The sequence below is a fragment of the Panthera pardus genome, unplaced genomic scaffold (assembly GCF_024362965.1).
Source record: "Panthera pardus isolate Hobbes unplaced genomic scaffold, ASM2436296v1 HiC_scaffold_3, whole genome shotgun sequence".
NCBI lineage: Eukaryota > Metazoa > Chordata > Mammalia > Carnivora > Felidae > Panthera > Panthera pardus.
Genome location: NW_026526876.1, coordinates 17,423,550 through 17,451,408, shown reverse-complemented (window position 1 = coordinate 17,451,408; position 27,859 = coordinate 17,423,550). Strand labels below are relative to the sequence as shown.

At 56.2% G+C, this 27,859-nt stretch overlaps 1 protein-coding gene across 4 annotated transcripts in view; it reads left to right on the top strand.

Moving 5' to 3' along the window:
- The window catches only part of MGAT5B (alpha-1,6-mannosylglycoprotein 6-beta-N-acetylglucosaminyltransferase B), a 72,055-nt gene extending 44,930 nt beyond the window's left edge, over nt 1–27,125 (top strand). For 3 of the 4 annotated variants that reach the window (XM_053892585.1, XM_053892586.1, XM_053892587.1), the window contains 9 exons: nt 1,825–1,956; nt 3,343–3,476; nt 7,610–7,733; nt 17,854–18,022; nt 18,800–18,946; nt 19,112–19,228; nt 23,797–23,871; nt 24,990–25,246; nt 25,589–27,125. In XM_053892585.1, coding sequence (XP_053748560.1) covers nt 1,825–1,956; nt 3,343–3,476; nt 7,610–7,733; nt 17,854–18,022; nt 18,800–18,946; nt 19,112–19,228; nt 23,797–23,871; nt 24,990–25,246; nt 25,589–25,787 — 1,354 coding nt within the window. In that variant the 3' untranslated portion in view covers nt 25,788–27,125. Of the gene's footprint in view, nt 1–1,824; nt 1,957–3,342; nt 3,477–7,609; nt 7,741–17,853; nt 18,023–18,799; nt 18,947–19,111; nt 19,229–23,796; nt 23,872–24,989; nt 25,247–25,588 lie in introns of all 4 variants that reach the window. The other variant, XM_019466080.2, reaches the window with a different exon arrangement.
- The last annotated feature ends 734 nt before the right edge of the window (nt 27,126–27,859 follow it).

The window sequence follows — 27,859 nt, the reverse complement described above, 5'->3', positions numbered from 1 at the left end:
ACAAAAATGATGCTTCTTTCTGGGGCATCAGTTTTACTGGAGGAGTTTTTTTTTGGGGGGGGGAGAGGGCGGGGGGGGGGTGCAGAGGGCAAGAGAAAGCCCGTGCTTGAAAGGAAACGACAGAGGTATCCTGGGGAGTAGAAGGCAAAAATCTGCTCCACACGTAAAAATATCACCAAATATTTCATGAAGTCTCCAGGCTGTGGGAGCCGTTTCCTGTGATGGCTTCAGACCCCTGCGGTCTGTGCTCATTCTGGGTTATTTCAACAACCACGGCAAAAGCTGACGAAGGCTGCCCTGCCTTAGAAGTCCTGGGTTTGAGAGTCCCGTGTGGTGGTCCAGTTGGAGAGGGGACTCACACGGGAGCTGGTCGAGTCGGGGAGGGGACCCTCGGCCACTGTTACGTATATAGATAAGAAATGAGACACTGGGTGTTCGATTTTTGCATTCTCCTCTCGACGCTTCGCAGGGGAAGCTGGGTGGGGCTGGGGTGCACCGGCTGGTGGGGAGCAGGCACAGGGAAAGACCCGCCCCCCACTTCCTCCTGCCCTTTTCTGCAAGGCACAGCCGACCCCTGATGTCCCCAATCCCCATCACACACAGCCTCCCCTGACACCTTTCCATCACGGCCTTGTCATCAGTTACCATAAACGGCATTGAAAAGGCACGGCTTCTGTCAGTGTGCGCTGGGGACGATGTACGCAGCGCCCCCCTCCCCAGCTTCTGATGGTGGCCGGCAGAGCATGAGCAAAGAGGACGCAAAGACGTCCAGGCTGGTACTTTTCCACCTGGCTTGAATTGGCTCTAGGTGCCCAGAGAGCTCATCAGTCGTGGCCTTTTGCCATCGATGAGCCGTGACCTTGTCAAAGCTCCTCCCCTCCCCTGCCTGAGTCTGCTCTTCATGTGGATCCCTGAAGGGGCTCACTGGGAGGTCTCCTGGACCACGCATCCAAGGGAGGTGGGACTCCGGGGGAGGTGGGTGGCTGCTGTGGGGTCCCCACAGGAAGGGGGGCTTTTCCACACCAGGCTTGGCTCAGGGGCTCAGTACAGACTTACTGAATGAGCGATCTAAATGCCTCCTTGTCCCCTGCAGGGGGGTGGGTTTTCAGGCCGAGCCGGGGCTCCTGCATGGTGGGCAGGGAAGTCCAATGCCAAGATTTTACACGGGCGGCTGTGGCCGTGTCCTCCGGGCTCCAGTGACATGACCCAAAGGCTCTGGCACTGGGTCACCAGAGGAAAGCTTCTGGGTAAATGATCTAGCAGGCTGGGTGACCCTGGGGGGCAGGGGTGGGCATCTCTGTGGGCCAGGAGCCAGTCAGCAGAGCTGAATTCTATCTTCTGAGGCAGGGCCTTCTGCTCCAAACACAGAAGACACCTTGAGGACCATAGTGGGCATTGATGGCGATTTGTGAGCGCTAGATAAAGGTGCCCCCTCTGGGCGGGCACAGGCCTGCGGGAAGCACATTTGTGCAAATCAACAAAAGGTGCCCCTTCCGAGTGGCAAGCAGCCCAGGTGAGGGGCACAGCTTGGCAAGCTAGCCCGGGCTGGATCTCAGTCCTGTTTCCTATCGTTGAAGTCTCTTGTGCAGTGGAAAACTTACACGACTGGACCTGGCCACCCTGTTCACTTCCTTTCCAAGTCTGCCAGCGCTCATGTGCCAGCCTCGCTTTCCTTTACGGTGCCCCCCCCACTCCGTGTTTATCCTGGGCTGTAAGAACTGGGGGGGCTCCAGGTGCCCCAGACTCGAGGCTGGTTGGGAAGGTGGGGGTCTGCTGCCTGTGGGCCCCTCTTGGGGCTCAGGCTCTGAGGGGCTCTTCTCTCAGTAACTTAGGGGTGCCGCCAGGCCGGGGGAACTGCCCGCTCACCATGCCCCTGCCTTTTGACCTCATCTACACCGACTACCACGGCCTGCAGCAGATGAAGCAGCACATGGGATTATCCTTCAAGAAGTACAGGTGAGAGAGCTTCGGCGGGTGGAGCCGACACTGGCCCCAGGGTGGGGGGACTGCCTTGTCCCCGGACCACGCGGTCGCGGTCCGTTGGGGGGAAGCCTCGCCCTGCCTCTGTCTCCCCTCCCCCACCACTGGCCTTCTTGGAGGAGCTCTGCCCCGCCCCCCTGCTTCCTCAATTAATACTCGGAGTGGGGGGCTCCCTTCACTGCCCCTCTGCTGCAGGGCAGCCTGGGGGCGGGGCTCAGAGGTGACCTGGATGGGGTGGGCAGGGGAATCGCGGGGAGGAGTGGATGGAGTGGCACACCCCAGGGGGGCCACGACCTCGGCCTGTGGGGGCTCAGCACCCCCTCCTCCGCCCTCCCTCCACCCCACTCCCCTGGGTTTGGGCGAAGGCCAATGCCATCGCTCCGGCTCCCGTCTCTGCAGCCAGCGGGATACTGGGTTTAATTTAGCACCGAGAGCCCTGCTATTTATTACATTTGCTCCAGTCCCATTGACTGTCCCGCATGATTTTATTAGGGAAAAAAAAAGTGACAGGCACTGTTATTGCTTTTATTATTAATGCGTGTTCTTCTTGCGCTCGGTGCCGCTGCCTCCCACCCCCGGCCCCTCCTCTGGGGGAATAGTGCCGACCTCAGCAGTTTGTGGACAATTCTGGGTCACCCGGAAGGAAGCGGGGTGACGGAGCTTCCTGGAGGGGTGTCTGAGTCTCAGCAGTTTCCTTCCGGTGCCCACGCCCAGGGGTGGGACGGACAGAGGGGGAGGTTTTGGGGCCGAGACAGAGCCTCCGCCCGGCTGGGAGGTGTACCTGAAGTGGCCAAGCTGGCATTGCCTTCCCCAGATGTGGAAAGAACTGGACGGTTCTGGAAGGTTCCAGTAGGCTCCAACGTTGGGGATAATGGTAGTGGCTGGTCCCCCCGGGCCCTGCCCTCTGCATCGCAGCCCAGGCAGGCCAGGCGCATCCTGGGGGTGTCAGGCTCCTGAGCAGGGGGGCTGTGTACTCGAATGACTGCTGCCCCCTGCTCAGGAAAGTGCAAATCGTACAGGTGACCACCCCCCCCCCACCCCCGCCACTAGGCTCCCTTGGGGCAGCCGAAATAACGAACAGTTCCTGAGTGAGTGGTCTGTGGTTCACACAACCCTGGGACAGGTGGGCTTTTGTTACCCTCACTTGACCGATGGTGGAGCTCACCCAGAGAGGTTAAGGCGCTTGCCTGGGGTCACACAGCTAGGTAGTGTTTGAGCCCAAGCTCTGACCACAGTTGCAGTAGCACCCGGCCACTGGCTGGTTACAGTGCCCCTGCTGGGGCAACCCAGCCCGGGGAGACACAGGAGGTGGCTGACCCTGGTTCCTGGTACCCACCCCCCCACCCCCGGGGCGGGGAGCAGATGCCGAATCCGGGTCATTGACACCTTCGGGACAGAACCCGCATACAACCATGAGGAATACGCCACGTTGCACGGATACCGGACCAACTGGGGCTACTGGAACCTCAACCCCAAGCAGTTCATGACCATGTTCCGTGAGTGTCCCGGGCACAGGATGTGGTGGTGGTGGGGGGGGCGGTCAGGGGCAGTTGGGGCCTCCTCGTGGCTCTCAGGGGTGCATGGGAGGAGCAGGGTCCCCTATTCCTCCCTGGCTTTCCTCCCCCGGGCCAGTGTGGGAGCAGGGCAGGCCCAGGCACCTGCCTGCCCCAGGAAAGCCTTGTTCCCCCTTCAGCAAATGTGTGACCCAGACAGGAAGTGTCTTGTGGTGTCTGGGGAGCAGGCAGCGAGGAGGGAGCAGCCTGGAGGGAAGGGCGGGGGGGGGGGGGGCTTCCAGCCTGGCTTGGGAGAAACGTGGTGACCTTTCCAACACGGAGGAAGTTGCCTTTGCCTCCAGAATCACAGGCTGCTCTCAGAGAGATGCTGAGCACACGTTCCAGAACAACGAGGATTCAGTGACCTTGTAGAAAGAGAGGCCAAAAGTACACTGGGGAGCTCTAGGGGGTGGCGAAGGGGCAGGACAGGCAGGCTCTTCCAAGTGGAGGGACCAGATGAAGTGAAGGCAGCTGTGGAAAGAAGTGGAAGGTTCTGGAAGGTTCTGGAAGGTTCCAGTAGTCTCCAGCATTGGGGATAATGGGAAGTAAGCCTGGGGGCTGGGGTCCCTGTGGAAACCCTCTGACAGTGGGTGCCAGGCAAGGAGTGCGGTTAGAGCTAAGCCTTAGAGCTATTTTTAATGAGACTCTAAAATATATACACACGCTGACCTGCCCTCTTACCTGCAGCGTGGTGAAGATAATTTAATCTTTTCTTGACAACGGAGGGTCAATTCTCTCTGGCTCTGGCGCGCACGAGCCTGCCCTTCGGGGTTGGCAGAGGTGTGCGGAGCTGGGTCCCCTTGCTAAGTGGCCCCTTCTGCTGTCACTGTTTGATGTGGTGCTTTTTCTCCTCATTGGGCAGCTATCAGCTGTCACATTTAATTGTTGTCAGTGTGGCTGCCTCCAGCAGCGTCTTGCACAGCTAATTTGTGGCTCTTTGAAGGCTCTGGGTTGGAAAGCCAGATAAGCACCTTTGTTAGGCTGTATCTAAATTCAGAGCAAACTAGGTTCCGAGCAGGGTCCCAGGAACTTGCGTAGAAGTCAAGTACCTGCCATTTATTTTGTCTGTCAAATTAATGCGCCTCTTTGGGGCGCTTAGGGTCCTTTTGTGTCTTCATCTCCAGGTTCTAGGACACATTAGTGGCAGATGCAATTTCTCGGCACATAGGTGATGGCTTGATTGGATCCCAGAAGGTTGGGAAGGTGGGATGGTTCCTTGGAGCCCAGAGGAGGAAACTGAGGCCCGGAGGTCTGAGGCCACATGGCTCTGTGGGGACCAGACTCTGGAGGGAAAGGAGGTGGGGATAGTGGTAAGGGGCAGTGGTAGAGGAGAGGGGGAAGCAGGATATGTGTTAAGAGGCTTCTGCAATAATCTACACTGAAAAAAATGGAGGATTTATGTGGGGTGGGGCCCGCTGGATGTGGAGTTCCAAACCTGGAGAACTCCTACTCATCCTCTAAAACCCCAACTCAAATGCCTCCTTTATTTATTATCACTTCCACTGATTACTTTCATCGTATCTGGGTGCAATATATTCACCTGTTTTTATAACTTATTTTATTAATTAAAAACATTTTTGTAACGTTTTATTATGTATTTTCGAGAGGCAGAGACAGAGCACGAGCAGGGGAGGATTAGAGAGAGAGGGAGACACAGAATCCGAAGCAGGCTCCAGGCTCCGAGCTGTCAGCACAGAGCCCGACGCGGGGCTCGAACTCAAACTGTGAGGTCGTGACCTGAGCCAAAGTCGGACACCTGACTGACCGAGCCACCCAGGCGCCCTGTTTTTATAACTTTTAAAACCATTTCTACGAAAGCGTTTATTGAAGTATATTAGAGTTACTTGCTCATACGCTGATCTCTCCCTGATAGATTATGAACCGCTCAGAAGGGGGGCCACTGACTGATTTATCTCCCTGGAGCCTATCAGGGTCCTCGGGAAATGTTAATTGAGTGAATACATTAAAGAAACAGAACAAAAAAGGAAGAGAGAGTTTGCGGGTCCAGGGCAGAATTCATGAGCAGATTCATTTCCGCATCTAGCCAGGCGGTGTCCCCAGGGTGGCTGCCTCTCTGGGCTCACCCTTGCCCCTGCCCCCACGAGCTCTTGGCTCTTGGTCTCTGTTACTCTAATTGATTGGACACTTCCCTGTCCCACTAGTTTGCTAACTGGGCAGGGTTGGTAGAATGAGGGATTCTTCAGCTGGGTGAGTAGGGAGGAAATGGCAATCAGGAGAGAGGCCTGGGGTGTTGGTGGGGGGAAGCAGGTGGGGCCAGAGGGAGGGAGATGGGGCTGGGTGGGCAAACTGGGGAGAGAGGGTCTGGTCTGTCCTCCTGGGCCCCCCCTCCGCTTCCCAATCTGGGTGGAGCCTCCTGAAACAGGAGAGCTGCCCGCATCCTGACCATCACAGAAATAACTCCAGGCCTCCGGCGCCCCTCCTTATGCTCCGGAAGCTCTAGAAGAAAGATCATTTTGTCCTGGGGTCAGCAAAGGCCCTTCCTTACAGCTGGAGTTTCAGACCCAAGAATCCACGAGCTTTCTGGGGGCACTTAGGCAGGAAACCTTTCCTTCTACGATGCTCCAGGCATTGGTTGTGACGGTTTGTGGGTAGAAATAGTACGTGAAATCGACACATTGGATCGAAGTATACAGCTCCGTGTCAGAAATGCTAAAATGTGAAAACACGCTCGCGGGATGAAGAAATGGCGTCTTTGGCGCCAGGGCTGTTCTGGGAAATCGAGGACGCGCGGTCTCTGCCAACCTGCTCGCCGCAGCCCCTCCCACCCCGGAAGGCGGAGTGGATGTCGTTGGGCTCAACAAATGTTCTGTCCAAGGTCCTGAACACGATGGGAGGGACCCTGTGCCTTGCGAATCCGTGGCACGGGTGCTGAGGCGGACAGAGCTAAGTAGCACGACCGTGGAACAGCGAGAGAGGCTGAAGTGCATTCCCTGCCCCCAGTGCGCTGGGTTCTGGGGACAAGGGAGCAGGTCAGAGTGTGGGCTGTACCGTAGCAGAGGCAGAACCACGGGGGCGGGGCCACAAAGAGAGGGGCACTGGAGCCCAGAGGAGGAGGTGGCATATGAGTGGGGCCCTGAGGCCGGAGAGCATTTTCTCATCCACGTCAGGGGAAGAAGGCGCTCCAGGCAGAGGAAACGGCTGGGGCAAAAAACTTGGAGGTGGGGGAAGTCAGGATGTGCCCACGCACTCATGAGCCAGCGCGCCAGGCTCCCCCTCCCAGGTGCCGGGGACAGCAAGGTGAGCCGAGCAGAGCCCCTGCCCTCACGGGGCTTACATTCTGACACTGATAAACGATCCATTTGATGTATAATATCATGTTTGGGTCAGCAAGTGCAGGGTAAGGGACAGAGAGTGACCAGGGCCAGGAGGGACCTCTCGGCAGGGTCTTGTAGGCAAAGCATGCACGGAGAGAGGGAGTGCACCGGGCGGGGTCCCAGGAGGTAGTGAGAGATCCTGCCGAGGGGGACACGGGGGCAGACCCTGGAGACTGTTGTAGGGACTTTGGCTGTTGGGGCCACCGCAGGGTTTTGTGCAGACGGACCTGGTCTGACCTAAATTTGAAAGGATTGCTCAGGACCTAAAATTGAAAGGCAGTGCCAGGAGAATGGCGGAAATGGGGGTAGGCAGCCGTCACAGTGGCCCAGGACAGAGGATGGTACCCGGGCCAGGGCGGCAGTGATGGAGGCCATGTGGGACATCCCACCAGGTACCGGCTCTGCTGATGGGTGTCGCCAGTGAGAGAAAAGGGGAGGAGCCAAAGCCTGGGTTCCTGAGCGAACCTGGGAGGGAGGACTCTGACCAGGACAGGGTCCTGACTGTGCCTGTCTGCAAATGAGCAAGGGGACCTCCCAGGGTTCCCTCTGCTCACGGCTCCGCTCTGGGGAGGGAGATGCCCGGGGCCAGGACACTGATGGGTGCTCTGCCCCTCCTCCACCAGCCCCCTGTCCCCGTCCCTGTCTAACGGGGCCCCCTCTGATGGGGCCAGTGCAGGTAGACCCGGGGCGCGTCTGTGGCTGTGTGGCAAGCCCCTTCCTGACCCCGTGGTCTGGCCGCAGCTCACACCCCGGACAACTCCTTCATGGGCTTCGTGTCCGAGGAGCTCAACGAGACGGAGAAGCAGCTCATCAGAGGCGGCAAGGCCAGCAACATGGCTGTGGTGTATGGCAAGGAGGCGAGTATCTGGAAGGTGAGAACGCCCCCCCCCCCTCCAGAACTCCCACCCCCCAGCTCTGGATGTAGAACTGTCCCCCACTGATGGGTCAGAAAAGAGAAGTCCCTAATTCCCACTGAAAATACCCAGCCTGGGGGCTGCTAACCTGCCCCCCTCGGCCCCTGCTGTGCAACGCTCTCAGATGTCCTTTATCAAGGACTGTGCCTTGACCCGCCACCCTCCCTAAGAACAGATCAATAAACACTGTGAGCCCGGCAAGGGGGCTTAGGCTTGACTTGGGGGCGCTGCGGGGTGGGGGGCAGGAGTGCAGAAGGCAGGAGAGGCTAAGGATTAGAGCCCCATCTTCCGGCTGGGTCCCCGGGGAAGCGGTACCTGTGTGGGAGGTCATGTGCTCACTGCTCACTGACCTGTTCTCTCTCCTCTTTTCTCTGTGCCCTCCTGGCAACGAGGCAGCTCCAGGTACGGTGACCGCTTGCCATAGTCTCTCCTCCTGTTCCTCTCTGTTCTCAATAGGGCATCCCCTGGCGGGGGGGAGGTGCTCTGGAGTCCCCCCCCCCCACCCCGACCCCACAGGGTGTAGGGGGAGGGATGGAGGTCATTCTCATGTGATGCCAAATGAGCAGGCTGCCACGGGGCACTCGGGCCGGGGGTAGCACCAGCCGCATCTGCTTCTTCCAGAACAACACTGCCAAAGAGCTGCCCCAAGAGGTGAGAGGTTATGAAGTCTGGGAAGAGAAGGGCTTTATCTGTAGCTCAGGCGTCTCTGTGATAGCCGGGAGCGACGCTGTTCTGCAAGGGACCTCAAAGAAGCTGCCTCCCAAAAAAGACATCTTTGCTCTGGTCTCTGTGGCTGGGGGAAGCCGGAGGTGGCTTGATGAACAGCATGAAAGGAGCATCCTGGGACAGTCGCCACCCAGGGTTCAGGAGGACAGGTGGCACAGGAGTGCGGGACGGGGGAGACTGAGGCCCTCACCTCCTCACGGGAGCAGCAGCTGGGATCAGGGCGAGGCCTTGGGTGAATTTTGTGCCAGAGGCCCATCTTATCTGGGTGCCCAGAAAACAGGGCTTGTGGCTCAGACCTGGGTGCTATTTTGTGAGAGCGTGTAGCCCAGGGAGCAGGAGTAGGGCAGGGGTGGGTGGAAGAGGGGCAGAAGGTAGGCCCGCCCTTGCCGCTGGAGGAAACAGGCCAGTTATCAGAAGACCCGTCTGGGGGGCCTTTTCAGACGGCAGGTTGGGACCCATGGATAAATCGCGAAGTTAGCCCAGAGCTCTGGAGTTTTTCTGCTCGGCTTTCCTGAGGAATAATTGACAAGGGAAAATTGTATGGTTCTTAGGATGTACAACACGATGGCTTGATATACACATGTATTGCGAAAGGAACGCCACGATCAAGCTGATTAACACACCTTCACCCCACATAGTCATCTGTGTGTGTGTGCGTGTGTGTGGTAACAGCACTTAATATTTGTTCTCTCAGCAAATGGCAAGTGCACCCTACAGTATTATTAACCACAGTCACCATGCTGTTCATTAGGTCCCCGAACTCACGCGTCCTCCAACTGAAAGCTTGTTCCTTTGACCAGCCTCTCCCCACTTTTGCACCCCCAGCCCCCAGCAGCCACCATTTCTATGAGCTCCCCTCTTTTAGATTCCACGTATAAGGGAGACCATGCCGTATCTGTCTTTTTCTAACTTAGAGAGTCTCAAATACCCTTTTAAAATGAAATAGGATCACAGAAACTGTAGAATAAAGGAATATCAGAGGACCTTTATGTATTAAGGGGAAATGTAGTTTTAAGATTTTATTTTTTTATTTTATTTGCTTAGAATTTTTTATGTTTTTTTTTTTGAGAGGGAGAGAGACAGAGACAGAGAGTGTGAGTGGGGGAGGGGCAGAGAGAGTGGGAGACACAGAATTTGAAGCAGGCTTCAGGCTCTGAGCTGTCAGTGCAGAGCTGGACACAGGGCTTGAACCCATGAACCGTGAGATCATGACCTGAGCCTAAGTCGGATGCTAAACTGACTGAGCCACCCAGGTGCCCCTTAAGATTTTATTTTTTAAATAATCTCCACATCCTGGCACAAAAACAGACACTCAGATCAATGGAACAGAATAGAGAAACCAGAAATGGACCCACAAACGTGTGGCCAACTGATCTTTGACAAAACAGGAAAGAAAATCCAATGGAATAAAGACAGTTTCCTCAGCAAGTGGTGCTGGGAAAACTGGACAGCGACATGCAGAAAAATGAACCTGGGCCACTTTCTTACACCACACACAAAAATAAACTCAAAATGGATGAAAGCCCTAACGTAAGACAGGAAGCCATCAAAATCCTCGAGGAGAAAACAGGCAAAAACCTCTTTGACCTCGGCTGCAGCAGCTTCTCACTCAACACGTCTCCAGAGGCAAGGGAAACAGAAGCAAAAATGAACTATTGGGACCTCGTCTAAATAAAAAGCTACTGCACAGTGAAGGAAATCATCAGCAAAACTAAAAGGCAACCGACAGAATGGGAGAAGATAATTGCAAATGACATATCAGGTAAAGGGTTGGTATCCAAAATCTCTAAAGAGCTTATCAAACTCAACACCAAAAACACAAAGAATCCAGTGAAGAAATGGGCAAAAGACGTGAACAGACACTTCTCCAAAGAAGACATCCAGATGGCCAACCGACACATGAAAAGATGCTCAACATCACTCATCATCAGGGAAATACAAATCAAAACCACAATGAGATACCACCTCACACCTGTCAGAATGCCTAACATTAACAATTCAGGCAACAACAGATGTTGGCGAGGATGCGGAGAGAGAGGATCTCTTTTGCACTGCTGATGGGAATGCAAGCTGGTGCAGCCACTCTGGAAAACAGTATGGAGGTTCCTCAAAAAACTAAAAATTGAACTACCCTATGACCCAGCAATTGCACTACTAGGCATTTATCCATGGGATACAGGTGTGCTGTTTTGAAGGGGCACATGCACCCCCATGTTTCTAGCAGTGCTATGGACAATAGCCAAAGTATGGCAAGAGCCCAAATGTCCACCGATGGATGAATGGGTAAAGATGTGGTGTATATATATACAATGGAGTATTACTCGGCAATCAAAAAGAATGAAATCTTGCCATTTGCAACTACGTGGATGGAACTAGAGGGTATTGTGTTAAGCGAAATTAGTCAGAGAAAGGCAAATATCATATGACTTCACTCATATGAGGACTTTAAGACACAGAACAGATGAACACAAGGGAAGGGAAGCAAAAATAATATAAAAACAAGGAGGGGGACAAAACATTAGAGACTCTTAAATATGGAGAATAGAGGGTTACTGGAGGGGTTGTGGGAGCAGGGGGATGGGCTAAATGGCTAAAGGGCATTAAGGAATCTACTCCTGAATTCATTGTTGCACTATATTGCTAACTAACTTGGATGTAAATTAAAAAAAAAAAAAAAAGGAAGAAACTAGATTTGAAAAAAAAATCTCCACACCCAACATGGGGCTTGAACACATGACCCCGAGATCAAGTCACATGCTCTATCAACTGAGCCAGCCAGGTACCCCAAGAGTACATCTTGTTTTGTGAAACTGAAAATTTATATGCATGTGACGCCTGGGTGGCTCAGTCAGTTAAGCGTCCGACTTGAGCTCAGGTCATGATCTCATCGTTGGTGGGTTCGAGCCCTGTGTCGGGCTCTGTGCTGACAGCTCAGAGCCTGGAGCCTGCTTCAGATTCTGTGTCTCCCTCTCTCTCTCTGCCCCTCCCCTGCTCACCCTCTCTGTCTCTCTCTCTCTCAAAAATAAATATTTAAAAAATTTTAAAAATAAAGTTTGCATGCATGCGTGCACACACACATCCATAACACACACACGCATTATACACACCTACATAATGCACATTCACGATACATACGTGCATATACACGTGCATATGTACATAAATACGTGTGTGTATGGGTGAAAAAAGGCTGCTGAACAGTATATATAACGTGAACCGTTTGTGCATGTGTTTTAAGGAAAATGTAACTATGCTTTGAGTGCATCAAATATCTGAAAAGGTACACATGAAACCGTTCTAACAGCTGCCTCCTGAGACAGAATGAGGAAGTTGGTGGGGGTGTAGACATATTCTCTGTACACTTTACATTCATGGTTTGCTTCTCCTTCTGTGAGCACATTTAGTTTTACGAGACGTAGTCCTTTTATATTTAGTGTGATTTCTGATATATTTGGCTTCGGATCTACCATTTCACTAGCTGGCTTCTATTTCTTTTTCTTTCCTGTTCCACGTTCTTTCCCCTCTCATTTCTTGTCTTCTTTTACACCGATCTGTGTTTTGAAACTCACGCCCTCTTAGCTGACTCGTACTCTCTCCTAGTCTTGTAGTGCCTGCTGTAAAGATGGTAACATGCACCCTTGACTTATCACAGTCTAGATAAGTCAGTACCTTTACCTTTTATTAGATAATAAAAGAACATTAAAGTGTTTAATTGCATCCCCCCAACGTAGGTGCTCTTATTTTAATTCCCTGAAAATGCCTTTACTTCACCCTTACTCCTAGAGGATATGGTCGCTGTGTACAGAATTCTAGCTTGGTGGTTATTTTCTTTCAGCATTACGAAAATACTGTCTTCTGGCTTCCGTCCTTTCTGTGAGCCTTGCCATTCCTTTAATGGTAATCTGTCATGGGCGCCTGGGTGGCTCAGTCGGTTAAGCATCTGACTCTGGCTCAGGTCATGATCTCACAGTTCGTAGGTTCGAGCCCCGCGTCGGGTTCTGTGCTGACAGCTCAGAGCCTGGAGCCTGCTTCGGATTCTGCGTCTCCCTCTCTCTCTGCCCCTCCCCTGTTCACACTCTGTCTCAGTCTCAAAACTAAATAAACATTTAAAAAATATATAATTTATTTAAAAATTAAAAAAAAAAAAGAAAGGGGGTGCCTGGGTGGCTCAGTCGGTTGAGCGTCCAACTTCGGTTCAGGTCGTGATCTCACAGCTCTTGAGTTCAGGCCCCATGTTGGGCTCTGTGCTGACAGCTCGGAGACTGGAGCCTGTTTCAGATTCTGTGTCTCCGTCTCTCTCTGCCCCTCCCCTGCTCGCACTGTCTCTCTCTCTCTTTCTCAAAAATAAATAAACATTAAAAAAGAATAAAGGTAAACTGTTGTCCTTCTTTGCTCACTTTTACGACCTCTGTGTGTTTGGTTTCCAGTAGACTTACTATGGTGTGCCTCGTTGTGGCTTTCTCTTGATTTATCCTACATGGTGTTTATAGAGCTCTTGAATTTGTGGTTTGATCTGTCGTTCGTCTTAGAAGATTTTCAGTTAGTTATCTAAGTATTGCTTCTGCCTCTCTCTCTCTCTCTCTCTCTCTCTCTCTCCTTTGCTTCTGGGTCTCTATTTCCACATACATTAGACTCCAGCATAGCCTCTTTGTCTCTTACATTCCTTTCTGTAATCTCCACCCTTGTGGTGTGGTTCATTCTGGATGTTTCCTTCTGTTCTTTCACTAAACGAATTCTCTCTTCAGCTGGGTCCAACCTGCGGTGAAATCCATCCATTCAGCTCCTAATTTCAGCTGCTATATTTCTCACTTCTAATATTTCCATTTGGTTTCAAACCTCGTCTTCTATTTCCTTGACTACATTCAGCAGACTTATCTTGAGGTCTGTATCTGGTAACTCCAGCTTCTAGAACTTCTATGGATCTCTTTTTATTGTCTGTTTCTCTTGGGTTTTGATCATATTGTCATGCACCCGATTCTTCTAAAAATCAAGGTGTTTAAATTTTTTCTTTAAAAATCTATTTTTGGGATGCCTGGGTGGCTCAGTCGGTGAAGTGTCTGACTTCGGCTCAGGTCATGATCTCAAAGTCTATGAGTTCGAGCCCTGTATCGGGCTTTGTGCTGACAGCTCGGAGCCTGGAGCCTGCTTCCGATTCTGTGTCTCCCTCCTCTCTCTGCCCCTACCCCGTTTTCACTGTCTCTCTGTCTCTCTCAAAAATAAATAAACAGTAAAAAAAAAATTTAAATCTATCTTTAACAGGCTTTACTGAGCCTGGACGTGCAGTCCACCACACGTTTCAAATGGATAGTCTCGACATACGTGTATATACGTGTGAAACCATCACCACAATCAGGATAGTGCCTCTGTCACCCAGGTTCCCTTCCTCCTGCCCGTCCCCTCCTCCTTGCCAGACAGCCCGTGAGCTGCTTTCTGTCACCACAGGTTAGTGGTGATATCACTTTCTATGATTTTATATAAATGGACTCCTCTGATACATGCTCAGTTTTTGGTCTGGGTTTTCTCACCGAGTATAATTATGTCAAGATTCATCCGTGTTATCGCACGTATCAATAGCTGATTCCTCTTTATGGCTGAATAGTGATCCATTGTATGGAGGTACCCAGCACATAGTTTGTGTGTGTTCACCTGTTAGTGGACGTTGGGGTCGTTTTCAGTATTTGGCCGTTACAAGCAGAGCTGTTATGAACATCCACGTACAAACGTCTGTACGGACATATCCTTTCATTTCCCTTGGGTAGATCCCTAGGCGTGAATTGGCTGAATCGTAACAGTAGAACTACGTTGAACGTTTTCGGAGCCGTGGGGAGCAGTGGTCGTACTGTTTTACGATTCTGCCGGCAACGTGTGAGAGTTCCGGTTCCTTTGCAAATTCGTCAATACTTCCATGGCCGGTCTTTTCCATTTGAGCCATTCTCACAGATGTGCAATGATATCGTACGGTTTCCGCTTGTAGTCCCCTACGTCTGATGATGGCGAAGATATTTTTGCGGCCCTATTTGTCCTCCCTATATCTTTTTGGGGGTCTTTTCAAAGTCTGCCCGTTTAAAGAATTGGGTTGTTTTATCATTGAGTTGTTGAAGTTCTTTACACGTTCTGAATAGAGGTCCCATATCAAATACATGCTTGGCAAATATTTTCTGTCTGAGGCTTGTCTTCCTTCTCCAGAGAGCAAAGTTCTTTATTTTTTTTTTTTAACGTTTATTTATTTTTGAGACAGAGAGAGACAGAGCATGAACGAAGGAGGGGCAGAGAGAGAGGGAGACACAGAATCCGAAGCAGGCTCCAGGCTCTGAGCGGTCAGCACAGAGGCCGACGTGGGGCTCGAACTCACGGACCGTGAGATCGTGACCTGAGCTGAAGTCGGACGCTTAACCAACTGAGCCACCCAGGCGCCCCACAAAGTTCTTTATTTTAACGAAGTCCAGCGTTTTATGGCTTGTGCTTCTGGTGTCGTATCTAAGAAATCTTTGCCTCACCCAAGGTCACAAGGGGTCTTCCCCTGTGTTTGATAGTTTTAGGTTTTACATTTAAGTCTATGATCCGTCGTGAATTAACTTTTGTGTATGATGCGAAGGGCAGATTAAACCTCTAATTCGTTTTCTTCTTTCGCACGTGGACGCGCAATGTTCCGTGACTATTGGCTGAAAACACAATCCTTCCTCCCCTGAAATGTTTTTGTGCCTTTGCCAAATATCAATTGGCCATGCGCCTGTGGGTCTATTTCTGTACTCTCTGTTCTATCCCATTGATCTGTCTTGACGCCAACAGCACACGGCCTTAAGTACTGGACTTTTACAATAAGTCTTGAAATCAGGTAATGTGAGTCTGCCCGCTTTCTTCTCTTGTCAAGTTGTTTCTTCTAAGCCTGCTGGGGTTTTGACTGGGATTTCATTGGTGGTGGTAGTGGTGTGGTGGTCCTTCTCCTCCTCCCCCTTCTTTCTCCTCCTCCTCCTTCTCCTCCTCCTCCTTCTCCTCCTCCTCCTCCCCCTTCTTTCTCATCCTCCTCCTTCTCCTCCTCCTCCTTCCCCCTCCTCCTCCTTCTTTCTCCTCCTCCTTCTTTCTCCTCCTCCTCCTTCTCCTCCTCCTCCTTCCCCCTCCTCCTCCTTCTTTCTCCTCCTCCTTCTTTCTCCTCCTCCTCCTTCTCCTCCTCCTCCTTCTCCTCCTCCTCCTTCCCCCTCCTCCTCCTTCTTTCTCCTCCTCCTCCTTCTCCTCCTCCTCCTTCTCCTCCTCCTCCTTCCCCCTCCTCCTCCTTCTTTCTCCTCCTCCTCCTTCTCCTCCTCCTCCTCCCCCTTCTTTCTCCTCCTCCTCCTTCTCCTCCTCCTCCTTCCCCCTCCTCCTCCTTCTTTCTCCTCCTCCTTCTTTCTCCTCCTCCTCCTTCTCCTCCTCCTCCTTCCCCCTCCTCCTCCTTCTTTCTCCTCCTCCTTCTCCTCCTCCTCCTTCCCCCTCCTCCTTCTTTCTCCTCCTCCTTCTTTCTCCTCCTCCTCCTTCTTCTCCTCCTCCTTCCCCCTCCTCCTCCTTCTTTCTCCTCCTCCTTCTTTCTCCTCCTCTTCCTTCTCCTCCTCCTCCTTCCCCCTCCTCCTCCTTCTTTCTCCTCCTCCTTCTCCTCCTCCTCCTCCCCCTTCTTTCTCCTCCTCCTCCTTCTCCTCCTCCTCCTTCTCCTCCTCCTCCTTCCCCCTCCTCCTCCTTCTTTCTCCTCCTCCTTCTTTCTCCTCCTCCTCCTCCTCCTCCTTCATTCTGGAAAATGAATATAAAAAAATTGTAGAAATAACTCGAGGTCAAGGATGATGCCGTCTTCTTTCAGACATTCTTGGCTTGTGGCTGGGGCCCCAGCAATCTCAGATCAGTGAGAGTGATCGAGACTACTTAAGACAGATTCAGCCCCTGTAGGGGCTGCTCTAGTTCCGGCCCACCCTTTCTACCAGCGTGTAATTCCTCAGAATTCCAACCCGAAGGGTGGAGTTTCCATCAGCACCCCCACCCCCCGCCGCCCAACTCAGCAGACCCCAAACTCTGACTTGTCCCCCAGCTCTGCAAGGTGACCAGAAGCTCTGCTCAAGCCTCCTTGCTGCTGACTCTGGAATCAGCAGGTGCCCCTGTGAGGTCTCAGCAGCGACCTCAACAGTCTCCTGCCCTTCTTCTCTCAGATCTTGGCCTTGTAATTCTTCACGCTTTGGTAGATTTTCACCACCTTCGCACAAGGTTTTGTACTTCCACATCTTTCCTGGTCGTTCTCAGAGGCAGGGCTGATATCCTTTACCTACTACACCATTGCCCGGAGCGGAAGGCTTCTTTACGAAAAACGTGTGCAGTTTGGAGTCTCAAAACGTGAACTGTTCCTTATCTTGATGTCCATTGATAACTTTCTTCAAGAGCCGCGGTTTACAAGACAAAACCTGGGCTGAAGCTCCTTGCTGTCTGACCTCATGGCTAGCCAGCGGGACAGAGAGAACCTGCCTTCTTTTTTTCTGGCCTGTTGGCCTGCTGAGGACCTGCCCTCCCTGAACAAAACCCCTCCCTGGCCCGGCCTTCTCTATGATCGCGAAGTTTCTCTCTTCTCAGCTTCTCCTTTCCTCTCTTCGGTGAGTCTCAGAAGCCCCCAAGAAGTACAACCCAGGGGCAGATCCCAGTCTTACTCCTGATGAGATCCTACGCTGCCCATACCTCCCGGCTCGGGGCCCCGGCCATGGGGTCCGACGGGTGCCTGGTGGCTGAGCTGTTATCTCCTCCTCTGTGCCCTGCTTCCTGTTGTCCCCCTCCCCCCAGGCTGGGCCTGTTTCCACATCGAAAGCAGAGCCTGGAGCTGGGACTCGCGTCTGGAGGGGCTGAGCCTTTGCTAGTTTGCGGGCGTTCACTCACAGGTGTCCTCCTTGAGGACGAAGGCCCTGCCTGAGCTCAGTGCCAACACATAGCAAGTGCTCCATAAAAATGTGCTCCGTGGGTGGATGGACGATGGGTGGAGGACGGAGGGAGACAGAGAAGGAGGGATGAGATGACCTTGGCCCCACAGCTCCTCAGATGTTCTTAGAGGTCATCAGGGGTTCCGGGGAGGCAAAGCGGCTTCATTTGGGTGTATTTAAATGTGAGTCCCTATACGGTTTCTTTGCAAAGGAAACACTTCCGTGGCTAAGAATAGTCCTGCAGCCTCGCTCGTCTAGTGCAACTTCTACAACTCACAGATGAAGAAAATGAGGACCAGAGAGGGCAGGGGCCTTGCCCGAGGTCACGCAGCTGGCTGACGGCTCCGCAGTTTCTGGCTTCCACACCAGGGGTGTCTCTTTGGACGGCTGTGCCTTCCGCATGTGGGGCGAGGTTCCCATGTCCAACCCTCCTCTTCCAGGGGAAGGACAAGTTTCTGGGCGTCCTGAACAAGTACATGGAGATCCACGGCACTGTGTACTATGAGAGCCAGCGGCCCCCCGAGGTCCCGGCCTTCGTGAAGAACCACGGTCTCTTGCCGCAGCCTGAGTTCCAGCAGCTGCTGCGCAAGGCCAAGGTGAGCCCCGCGCCCCCCCCCCCCCCCGCCGTCCTCACCCCCTCGGTACCGGTGCAGCCCGGTGGACTCCTGGGCCAGGCCTTGCTGTTAGAGCCGCTGAAGGCATGGCAGGCTGAGGGCATGCCCTGGCTGGAGTTCCACGGACTGACTGCTTCTGGAAGTTCTGCACCGTATTCCTGGAGCAGCAGCAGGTACAATGGGCATTGACTCTGGTGCTGGGCCCTGAGGGATCGGGGTCAGCTGAGGCTGGAGGGCCTCCAGGCCTCTCCTGCTCTAACCACAGCTCTTCCCGCAGGCCCCCTGGATATGTGTGTCTGTGGGTGGGCTGGGCGAGGAGGAGCGGCTTTGTGCAGTCGGCAACTTGAACAAGCTTACACTGCAGCCCGGGGTTCAGAATCATTTATTGATCGCCTTCCAGCGGGGCCAGCCCTGTGAGCACTCCTGGCGCAAGTTAGGTGCTGAGTGAATCGTTTTTAGGATGTGTGGGTAAAGGTCCTTTAAGCTCAGCTGTAGGTGTGGGTCTGAAACCTCCTAAGCTTGAGACCCTCACCCTTGTCTTTTCCCCTCCAGAATCCTAGCCCGCCGCGGCAGGAATGGGCCATTGATATAACCGAATCGCACCTCCTCTTCCCGAATGGGGAAACTGAGGCCTAGAGAGGGGGAAGTGTGTGCCGCGGCACATGGCCGCCTCCTCTGGATGCCCCCGCCCTGGCTCCCTGGGGCCCTGGGCTGCGGTGCCCAGGCTTCCCTGACCATTGTGCCACCTGGCTTCCTCAGCTCTTCATAGGGTTCGGCTTCCCCTACGAGGGCCCTGCCCCGCTGGAGGCCATCGCCAACGGCTGCGTCTTCCTACAGGCCCGCTTTAGCCCGCCCCACAGCTCCCTCAACCACGAGTTTTTCCGAGGCAAGCCCACCTCCAGAGAGGTGAGTGGGGAGGGTCTGACGCGGGGCCCCCCGCATCACCCGGAAGAGGGAGACAGGCCTGGGGTGAAAGGACACGTGGGACAAGCTGGGGGGGGGGGGCGTCCCCTTAGCCCAGCCCGGCCAGGCAGGCACGGGGGGAGATGGCTGCTCTCTCTGCCCCGCCAGCTGTTCTCCCAGCACCCCTACGCAGAGAACTTCATTGGCAAACCCCACGTGTGGACCGTCGACTACAACAACTCAGAGGAGTTTGAAGCGGCCATCAAGGCCATCATGAGAACCCAGGTGAGGCTCAGATCCAGTCAGGGCCGCCATCAGCCACCACTGCGGGTCGTAGCCGTAATTAGAAAAAGGTGCCCCTCTTGGTGAATTCAGACTCGTAAGCTTGGGCTGGGAAATTTGATGAGGGGTGGGGTGGTCCCCACTTACCAACTCGAGTTGGCGGGGGAGAGAAAAAAAAAAAAAATGCCTTTGTGTCGTGAGCAGCCTGCACAACCGTACATGGCAGCCCTGGATCCGGAATCATTTATTAAGCACCTTCGGAGACAGAGCCCTGTGAGCACCGCCTGCACGTGTCAGGCGCTGAGTGAATGTTTCTCAGGAGTAGCGCTTGGAGGGTCTTCGAACTCTGCTGTCGGTGTGGCTCTGTGGCCTTTTGTCCGCGTGCCTCAAACTATAAACGTGCCGGCAGGTCATCTGGGGGTCTTGTTAAAATGCGGGTTGGGATTCAGCAGGTCTGGGGTGGTGCCGGGCCCAGGGCCACCCTTCGCGTAGCAAGGGGGAGAACTTTCCGGGTTTCCTTCGGCAGGTGTGTGGGCATTGCCATGTGTGGGGGCACGTGTGTGGGAGTGGTGACTGTTGACGGCCCCCTGTGCTCTTCTGGTTCCCTCATTTTGGAAAGGGGTCCGACTCTGCTCACCATGATCCCTCTGGACCTGTCTCCCTCCTCGCCCAGCACCGTGTTAATTGAGCGTGCCCTCCCCCGGGAGGGGAAGGGGACGCACTGCTCAGGGTGAACTTCTGGGTCTGGGGCAAACCCGGAAACCTGGCGAGCCTTCGCCTTGGTGAGGCCACCACAAATGAGTGACAGGAAACACCGGTTCCTTCTGCAAGGACAGCCATGTCCCAGGAGGACACTGCTGCCCCAGGGGAGCTGGGGGACACTGCCAGACTCAAGGGCAGAGACCGGCAGGGAGAGACCCTCCACCCCAGCCCCGGGGGACTTACGGGCTTAGCTTTGGACCCAGAGCCCCGCCTGGTTGTTCTGACCGTGAGGCAGGCTTGCGTTTTCTTTACGTTTATTTTTTTTGAGAGAGAGAGAGAGAGAGAGAGGAAAGGGGAGGGGCAGAGAGAGAGAGAGGGAGAGAGAGAATCCCAAGCAGGCTCCAGCTGTCAGCGCAGAGCCCGATGCGGGGCTTGATCTCACGAACCGTGAGATCGTGACCTGAGCAGAAAGAAACCAAGCGTCGGACGCTCAACCGACTGAGCCCCCCAGGCGCCCGTGGCTTGTTTTTAATCGCCCTCCTTTCACCACCAGTCACTCCCACGCGGAAACCCCAGCCTCTGTCCCCCCTCGTCAGAGGCCCCCCAGAAAATCCCCGCCTCCCTGGCCTGCTCCGTTCTTCCACTGACCACACCCTCGTCCTTCCCTCCTTCTGTCTGGGGGCGATGTTTGTCTAGTAGAACATAGCTGCCCGGAAGAACACAGCTGTGTCACAGCCTGCGCCCGTCGGTAGTCGTCACGGACACGGGCAGGTCGACCTGCCAGGTGGCTGAGCCCCTGGAACCTCCCTGAGCAGTGAGGGGGTGACGCCCTCCACTCCGTTCTTCAGCGTCAGCTTGAGGCAGTCTCTGCTGTGAGTCCCTCCAGGCCACGGACCGTCTTCGATCGGGTTCCTCCAGGAGGTGACCCGGGGGCACAAGTCGGTTATTTGGAAAGTGATCCCAGGAAGGAGCGTCCTGGAGTGACAGAATGAGACAGCGTCTAACCGAGTAGGTCACCCCAGCTGGCCCCTGGCCCTCAGTGCTGGTGGGGACCTATGGGGTAGGTCACATCCCAGCGTGACCTCCATCGCTGGGTGGATGAGGGCTGCACCTGGGGACCCTCGCAGGGCGGAGCCAGCCAGAGACAGTCGTAGTGGGCGAGGGGCTCCCCAGGCGGCCTCAACGCAGGAGAAAAGCCGGAAACTGACCGACCCCAGCCCCCAGCGGTGACACACGGCCCATTCTGCGTTCCAGGTGGGCGCGGCATGAGAAGGGCCCCCCACCCCCATCCTCCTCCCGCTCCTCCCCTCCCCTCGAAAAGCAGTCCTCCAAGGCTTCTAACCCAGGGGACAAGGTCAGGGGGTAGAGGACATACCAGCAAGCCCACCCCCAGGGCTCAGGTCCGGCCCAGCCTGCAGGAGACATCGCTAAGCTCCGCGAGCACATGGAAATATGTTCCATCCGCAGAACAGAGCCGGGCTGTGGGGGGGCCTGTGAGTGAACGTGCTCTTCCGTTCGTGGGTTCTTTGCGGTCGGACACCCAAGAAATCGGTAACAGACGCTGCCCTGGGGAAGGGCCTGGGTGTCCGGGATGGGAGGAAAACTTACCTTTCGTTGTTTTTTCTTTTGATCTTTTTGTTTTGTTTTGTTTTGCTCCAACGTCTGTTTAATTCTGGGAATGAGTTAATTAAAAAAAAATCACGATAACAAAAGGGTCAAGGAACCAAGGTTTTGCCGATCTGCCAAGCGGAGACTGACGGGTGGTTTCCCGAACCTGCCCGCCTGCTGCCTTCAGCCCCCCCGGGTGTCCCGCCACCCCCGCCTGCCTCCCTGGGCGGTTCACACCCCCTTACCCAAGAATCGCCCGGCCAGGTGTTTAAAATGCAGGTTCCTGGGCCTGGCATCTGACATTAAAGGACCGGGTGTGGCCCTCGCAGCTGCCTTTTCACCAAGCAGCCTGGGTATGTGTCCCAATCCTATTTTGGAGAACTGATTTGGGGACAGCTGGCAGGAGCCGAGAGGACCAATGAGGGCCACCCTCAGGGGACACAGCTTGTGCGGCAAATCCCAGGGCCTTTCACAGGGAGAGGGGGGAAGAAAGGTGAGGAACGGGGAGGAGGTGAGAGAGACACCCCCCCCCCCCACTCTCCCTACAGCGCAGGACCAGCACCTGCCAGCCTGTCGAGACGGATTACACCGTGAGCACCTGTAATTAGGCCTAATGGGGGTAATTTCCAGGCAGGCTGGCTCCTCTGGTGGAGATTCATGGCAGGCGGGACGCGGCTGGCTGATGCGAATTACGTGTGATGTGGGCTTCAAAGCACAGCGGGAGTGACTCGGGGTGGAGGGGGGGCTGCTGCTGTGGAGCAGGCCGAGTGGCATTTGGAGGGGAACTCTCTCCTCCGGGCGGCGGGGGAGTGGCTCTCTAGCCGGGGCTTGAGGTCTTGTACCCTGGAGGTGTCCAGGGAACCGCTGGGCAGGAGCCGGCTGCCGGGGCCATCGTGGCCATCAGCCCCGGGGCTGAGGGCAGGTCGGGGCCGGGCCGTGCACCGCTTGGGGCCGCAAAGGCTGCCGGTGGCTGGGGTATAGGACCTGGATTCTCTCGGGTTCTGGAACCGCCCGCGGATGAAGAATAGTGCTCTCAGCTGCAGGGAGAACGGGGGTTCTCCAGACCAGATGGGTGGGCTCTCGTCCCGAGAATCTTCTGGAGGCCTGCACTCGTTTCAAGGGGAGCAGCTGCTGTTTCCCTGGGCGACCCCCTCAGCCTGAGTGTCGGGGATGCCCCCCAGGCAGAGGGCCCAGGATGGGCCTCCAGCCCTTCGAGGTGGGGTCTACGGGAAGCAGGACACCCCCCCCCCCGGTGCACCTGGGTGCCCGTCTGTGACGGGGGAGGGAGGCCGCTCCCACTCGGGCAGAGCTGTCAGATCACAGCACCTCGAGCTGCGGGCAGGGAAAGGGCGTAAGTTGGAATCGGGCTGGGCCGGGTGTGGCGCCCATGCCCCCACGTACACACAACACACACACACGCACCTATGAGATGCTCTTTGCATCTTATGCACACACGTGCACACACACTGGGGAGAAGCGAGGTCGGAGGCCCGAACAGGCTGCTCCCTGAGTCTGGGATGGGCTATCCCCACGGCCCCGTCCAGCCAAGGTGGCTGTGTGCCGGGGTCACCAGAGAGGGCTTGGTCAGGAAAGGCTCCCAGGTGCCTGGCCTGGGCAGGAAGCCTTACAAATTCTCCTCGCTCCACCTGACCGGGAGATGCCCCTGTGTTCCTTTTCGTGAACGTTCTACCTTCTGGGCAGAATATACGGGCAGAGCTGGAGGTGCTACTTGCTGAGCACCTACTGTATACTGGGCATTGTGCCAGGCAGGTCCCGGTTCTCCAGGGGGGCCTGTAACCTGGGAGACACGAGGGACAGATCGGAAATGATGACACAGGTGCCAGTTCCACCCTGGAGGAACTCTAGGGTGCCACCCAGGAGAGTGGTCCTGGACAGGAGTGGGGCTGGGGCTCAGGGAGGGCTTCCTGGAGGAGGCGTCCCCTAAGAGGGGAGGGTGAACCCATCTGGGCTGGCTGTGGGAAGGGCAGGCATCACAGCCCAGGAGGGGATGGGGGCTGAGCTTTAGGACAAAGGGAGGGCAGCCGGGAAGGGGGCAGGCAGGGGGTGGGACGGCCCCCAGGGCCACAGGCAGGTGTTCCAGCTGATCCGGATAGAGGGGCCGGGTAGATGGTGTGGGGGGAGGGGCTTCCGGGCGCACCAGATTTTGCCCCCAGTGCTGAGCAGGGCTGGCCCCCAGCAGCCGGGTCGGGGAGGGGCCCGGCGCTCCTCCTCCCCCATGTGTCCACCCGTCTCTCCCACAGGTAGACCCCTACCTGCCCTACGAGTACAGCTGCGAGGGGATGCTGGAGCGAATCCACGCGTACATCCAGCACCAAGTAGGTGGGCCCCCCCGCTCTCCACCCCCAGGGGTGGGTCCTCCCCAAATCCCATCAGCCCCGAGGAGGGGGCCTAGCCCGCTCCACTGTCTGAGGACGCTGTCTCCCCCCGCCCCTTCTTCACCTGTCCGTCCGGGTACTTTCCCCAGAGATGATGCAGGGGAGCGGTCCTGCACTGCTCAGGCCAGGAGGCCAGGCCTGGGGGTGAGGTGGGGCGGCCCTGGGCGTCCAGCTCGAGAGCCCAGCCCCATACCGCAACACAGAAACAGACTTATTTTTACTTTGAGAAAGAAGTCGTGGACAAGTCTGGTAACTGATTGGCTGGTGAGTATGGAGGACCCCCCCCCTCCACCCCCAGGGATGAGACTGGGCTGGGGACCAGGTCCTCCGCCCTGAGAACCCAGGGGATCTGAGCCTCCCGAGGGCCCACGGGTGGTCCTTCCAAGCTCTAGGGCCCAGCTGGGCAGCGAACTACAGGAAGATGGCTTTATAACTACTTGATATTCAGACCCATAGCGTGTGGCCTCTGGCTGCACCTTGCCCCCAAGCCCTGAGGGCTGGAGGGTGGTTCTGGACCATTGCTTCACCACAGGAGCACTGAGGCCTGCAGCAGAGAGGGCTTGGTGGGGTCAGGGCCAGAAGCTAGAACCTGGGACTCTCAGCTCCCAGTCGCCCTTTGGGATGTCATCAGGAAACCCACAGGAAAGCATTTGCTGGGCCCTATGGGTGGTCCCTGGAACTGATCCCTGCTGGGAGAGCCCCTCCGGCCAGCACCAGCCCCCCGACCCCCGTCCACACCGCAGGTGGGGCACACGGGCCTCAGGGTAGAAACCCTGACTCTAGCCAAAGTATGAGGTAGCACAGGGTGGATCAAACCTTGCCATCCAGCTGTGACGCCCTGGGCAGATTCCTTGACCTCTCTGAGCCTCCGTCCCCCCGCCCCCCAACTGCCGAAATAGCTGGAGGCATAGTGGTACCCTTTTGATGGGGTTGTCACGAGGGGGAAAAAAATGCCATGACGCATGGTGGTTGGCCTGGTATTTGGGAAGCTCCCCATGTGGTACGATTGTTGTGTCAGCGTCCCATTTCCCCTTCTAACGCCCGCTTTCCTCCTGCAGGACTTCTGTGCAGCCCCAGGCCCTGTCCCGCCAGGGGCCCGAGCCCCACAGAGTCCCTTCGTCCTGGCCCCCAATGCCACCCACCTGGAGTGGGCCCAAAACGCCAGCTCGGCGCCCGGGGCCTGGCCCCCAGCGCACTCCCTCCGAGCCTGGCTGGCCGCCGCTGGGAGGGCCTGCACGGACGCCTGCCTGGACCGTGGGCTGATTTGCGAGCCCTCCTTCTTCCCCTTCCTCAACAGCCGGGACGCCTTCCAGAAGTGAGTGAGCCCCCGCCCCCGCCCCACCTGCCTTCCGTGGGTGGCCCAGTGCAGCACGCCGGTTGGTCCTCGCGCCATCCCTGCCCCGCCCCCTGCCGGATCCCTGCCCCGCCCCCTGCCAGCCCCTGCCCTCCACCCCTCCCTGAGCCTCTTCTAGGTCCAGGCCAGGAAGGCTGCCCCGGGGTCCTCCTGGTGGCTCAGCCTGCAGCCCCACCTGCCCTTTCTCATAGCGGGCAGAGGGGGGCGGCAGCCCGGCGTCTGTCCCCGGGCCTCCTGGAAACGGGGAGGGGAGCGGGCGGTACGAGGCTGGGGCAGTGAGCGCCGCCCGCCGTGCCTGTCCAGGCTGCAGGTGCCCTGTGACAGCACCGAGTCGGAGATGAACCACCTGTACCCGGCCTTCGCCCAGCCCGGCCGCGAGTGCTTCCTCCAGAAGGAGCCGCTGCTGTTCAGCTGTGCCGGTTCCAGCACCAAGTACCACCGGCTCTGTCCCTGCCGAGACTTCCGCAAGGGCCAGGTGGCCCTGTGCCAGGACTGTCTGTGAGGGCACCCGCCCGTCTGGCCCTCCCTGCCGCAGGAGAAAGCACCAGCAGATTCCGAGCTCCAGCGACCCGCCCGCCCCTCGACGCCCCCAGACTGGAGCTTCCTTCCTTGGCCCGGAAGTGGCCCGGACAGACATGTTCGCGGGGAGGGTGGGGGGCAGCTTGTCCAGGTGCCGGGTGCCCGCCCCAGGCAGGCTCCTCGTCCTCATCCGGGGGCTCGTGACATCGTGGTGGCCAAGCAGAGGGCCCCGCTGGCAGGAGCAGGGGGTCGGGGCCCCTGGCTTTGTGCAGGGCCCCTGTTGGACCAGATGGAGAGAGGGCCCTGGTCCTTCTCGGGCCCATGATGGGGCCTTAGGATGTATGGGGAGGGAGCAGGGGCCGTACTTGCCCGATGACCCACTGAAGGGTCCAGAGAGTGATGTGTGAGGGGTCAGTCTTGTCCCTTTGTGGTCAAGAGGGACAAGGGACGGGGGGAAGGCCAGGCTGGGGGACCCTGCTCATGCCTCCTCTCAGCCCCATCCCGCCTGCCTTTGCAACGCCCCCCCCCCATTCTATACTTGGGGGGCACAGTGGGAGTGCGGGGGGCCGCCTAGACCCTGGGTTGAACCGTCTCCCTCTCCCGCTCGCTCGAGCTCTCTCCACTTCGGGCTTCTGCCCAAACTCATCTTGGCATGACTGTGACTCCAGGCCATGGACTTGTCCCCAGAGCCTCAGTTCCCGGCCCAGCAGGCTCTGGGACCCCCACCCCTTAGCATCACTTGTAGGCAAAGGCTGGGGACGGAGCTGTAGCCCATGGTACGTCCAGTCTAGTCCCTGGCTTCCCAGGCCCGCTAGCCCCCAGGTAGGCCCCCCCACCCCCACCCCCCAGTGCTGCGTGTCCCTATCTCCAGCCTCCTCTAGCCTCCAACCGCCTCTGGACCCAAGCATCATCTCTGTGTGGCATGCCTGCCCCGGCCCCAGGACGCCCCCTCCTCCTCCTCCCCAGGCCCAGAGCCCTGCCCGAATAAACAGGTCAGGCCTCCAGAGACACTGCCACCCCAGCCCCTTTTATAATCCCACCCCCCACCCCCCCAGCCAGGCCTGACCCTCCACCCTGCCAGGGAGGCAGCCCAGGGCCCCGAGAACCGGGAGAGGGGAGGAGCGAGCCGGCGTGGGGCCGAGGTGGGGTGCCTCCCAATGCCAGACCCCTCTCTGGGCCTGGATGGCCCCTGTAGCCGCAGAAACTCAGTGGTCGCCAAGGACCTGGCCCGTCGGGGGAAAGCAATAGAGACACTCTTTTCTCTCTCTCTCTTTTTTAAAGATTTATTTCTTGAAATAATAAATATTTTATTGGGATGTGAGGTGCAGAGAGCAGTGTGCTGTTTCTTATCTTTTCCTGGGACTGCCAGGGCGTGGTGGGGGCGGGGGGGGGGGGCGTGGATATCCTGGGGCCCTGGGCCCCTGCTGCATGTCTCTTGGAGCACACAGGGTGCTTGGGGCTAGAGAGTCGGTGCTCCCTGGGTCAGGCTGCCCAAGGGAAGTCCCTGCGGGTGCCCCACGCCATGACTCCAGGGACCCTGCTCAACAAGCAGGGCGGTACCCGGTTCTGTTCACCTCGGGCTGGCCCCCGCGAGGTCAGAGAGCACAAATAAATTTTGATAAAAGCCTGAGTCAGATCATGACAAATACTGGCTAATACTGTACTTCAGACACAGGGCTGACGGTCGGACACACAACTTGTCATTTTTTAAAAATTTTAATTAATTTATTTTTTCAGTTTTTTTAATGTTTATTTTTGAGAGAGAGAAAGAGACAGAGTGCGAGCAGGGGAGGGGCAGAGAGAGGCGGAGACACAGAATCCGAAGAAGCAGGCTCCCGGCTCCCGAGCTGTCAGCACAGAGCCCGACATGGGGCTCGAACTTACCAACCGCGAGATCATGACCTGAGCTGAAGCCGGACGTTTAACTGACTGAGCCCCCAGGGGCCCCCCTACTTATTTTTAATTGATTTTTAATTTGCAGTTTCTTGATGGCCCAGGATGTGGGGGCATCTTTTCGTATGCTTACTCCCCATCTGTGATCTTCTCTGTGAGGTG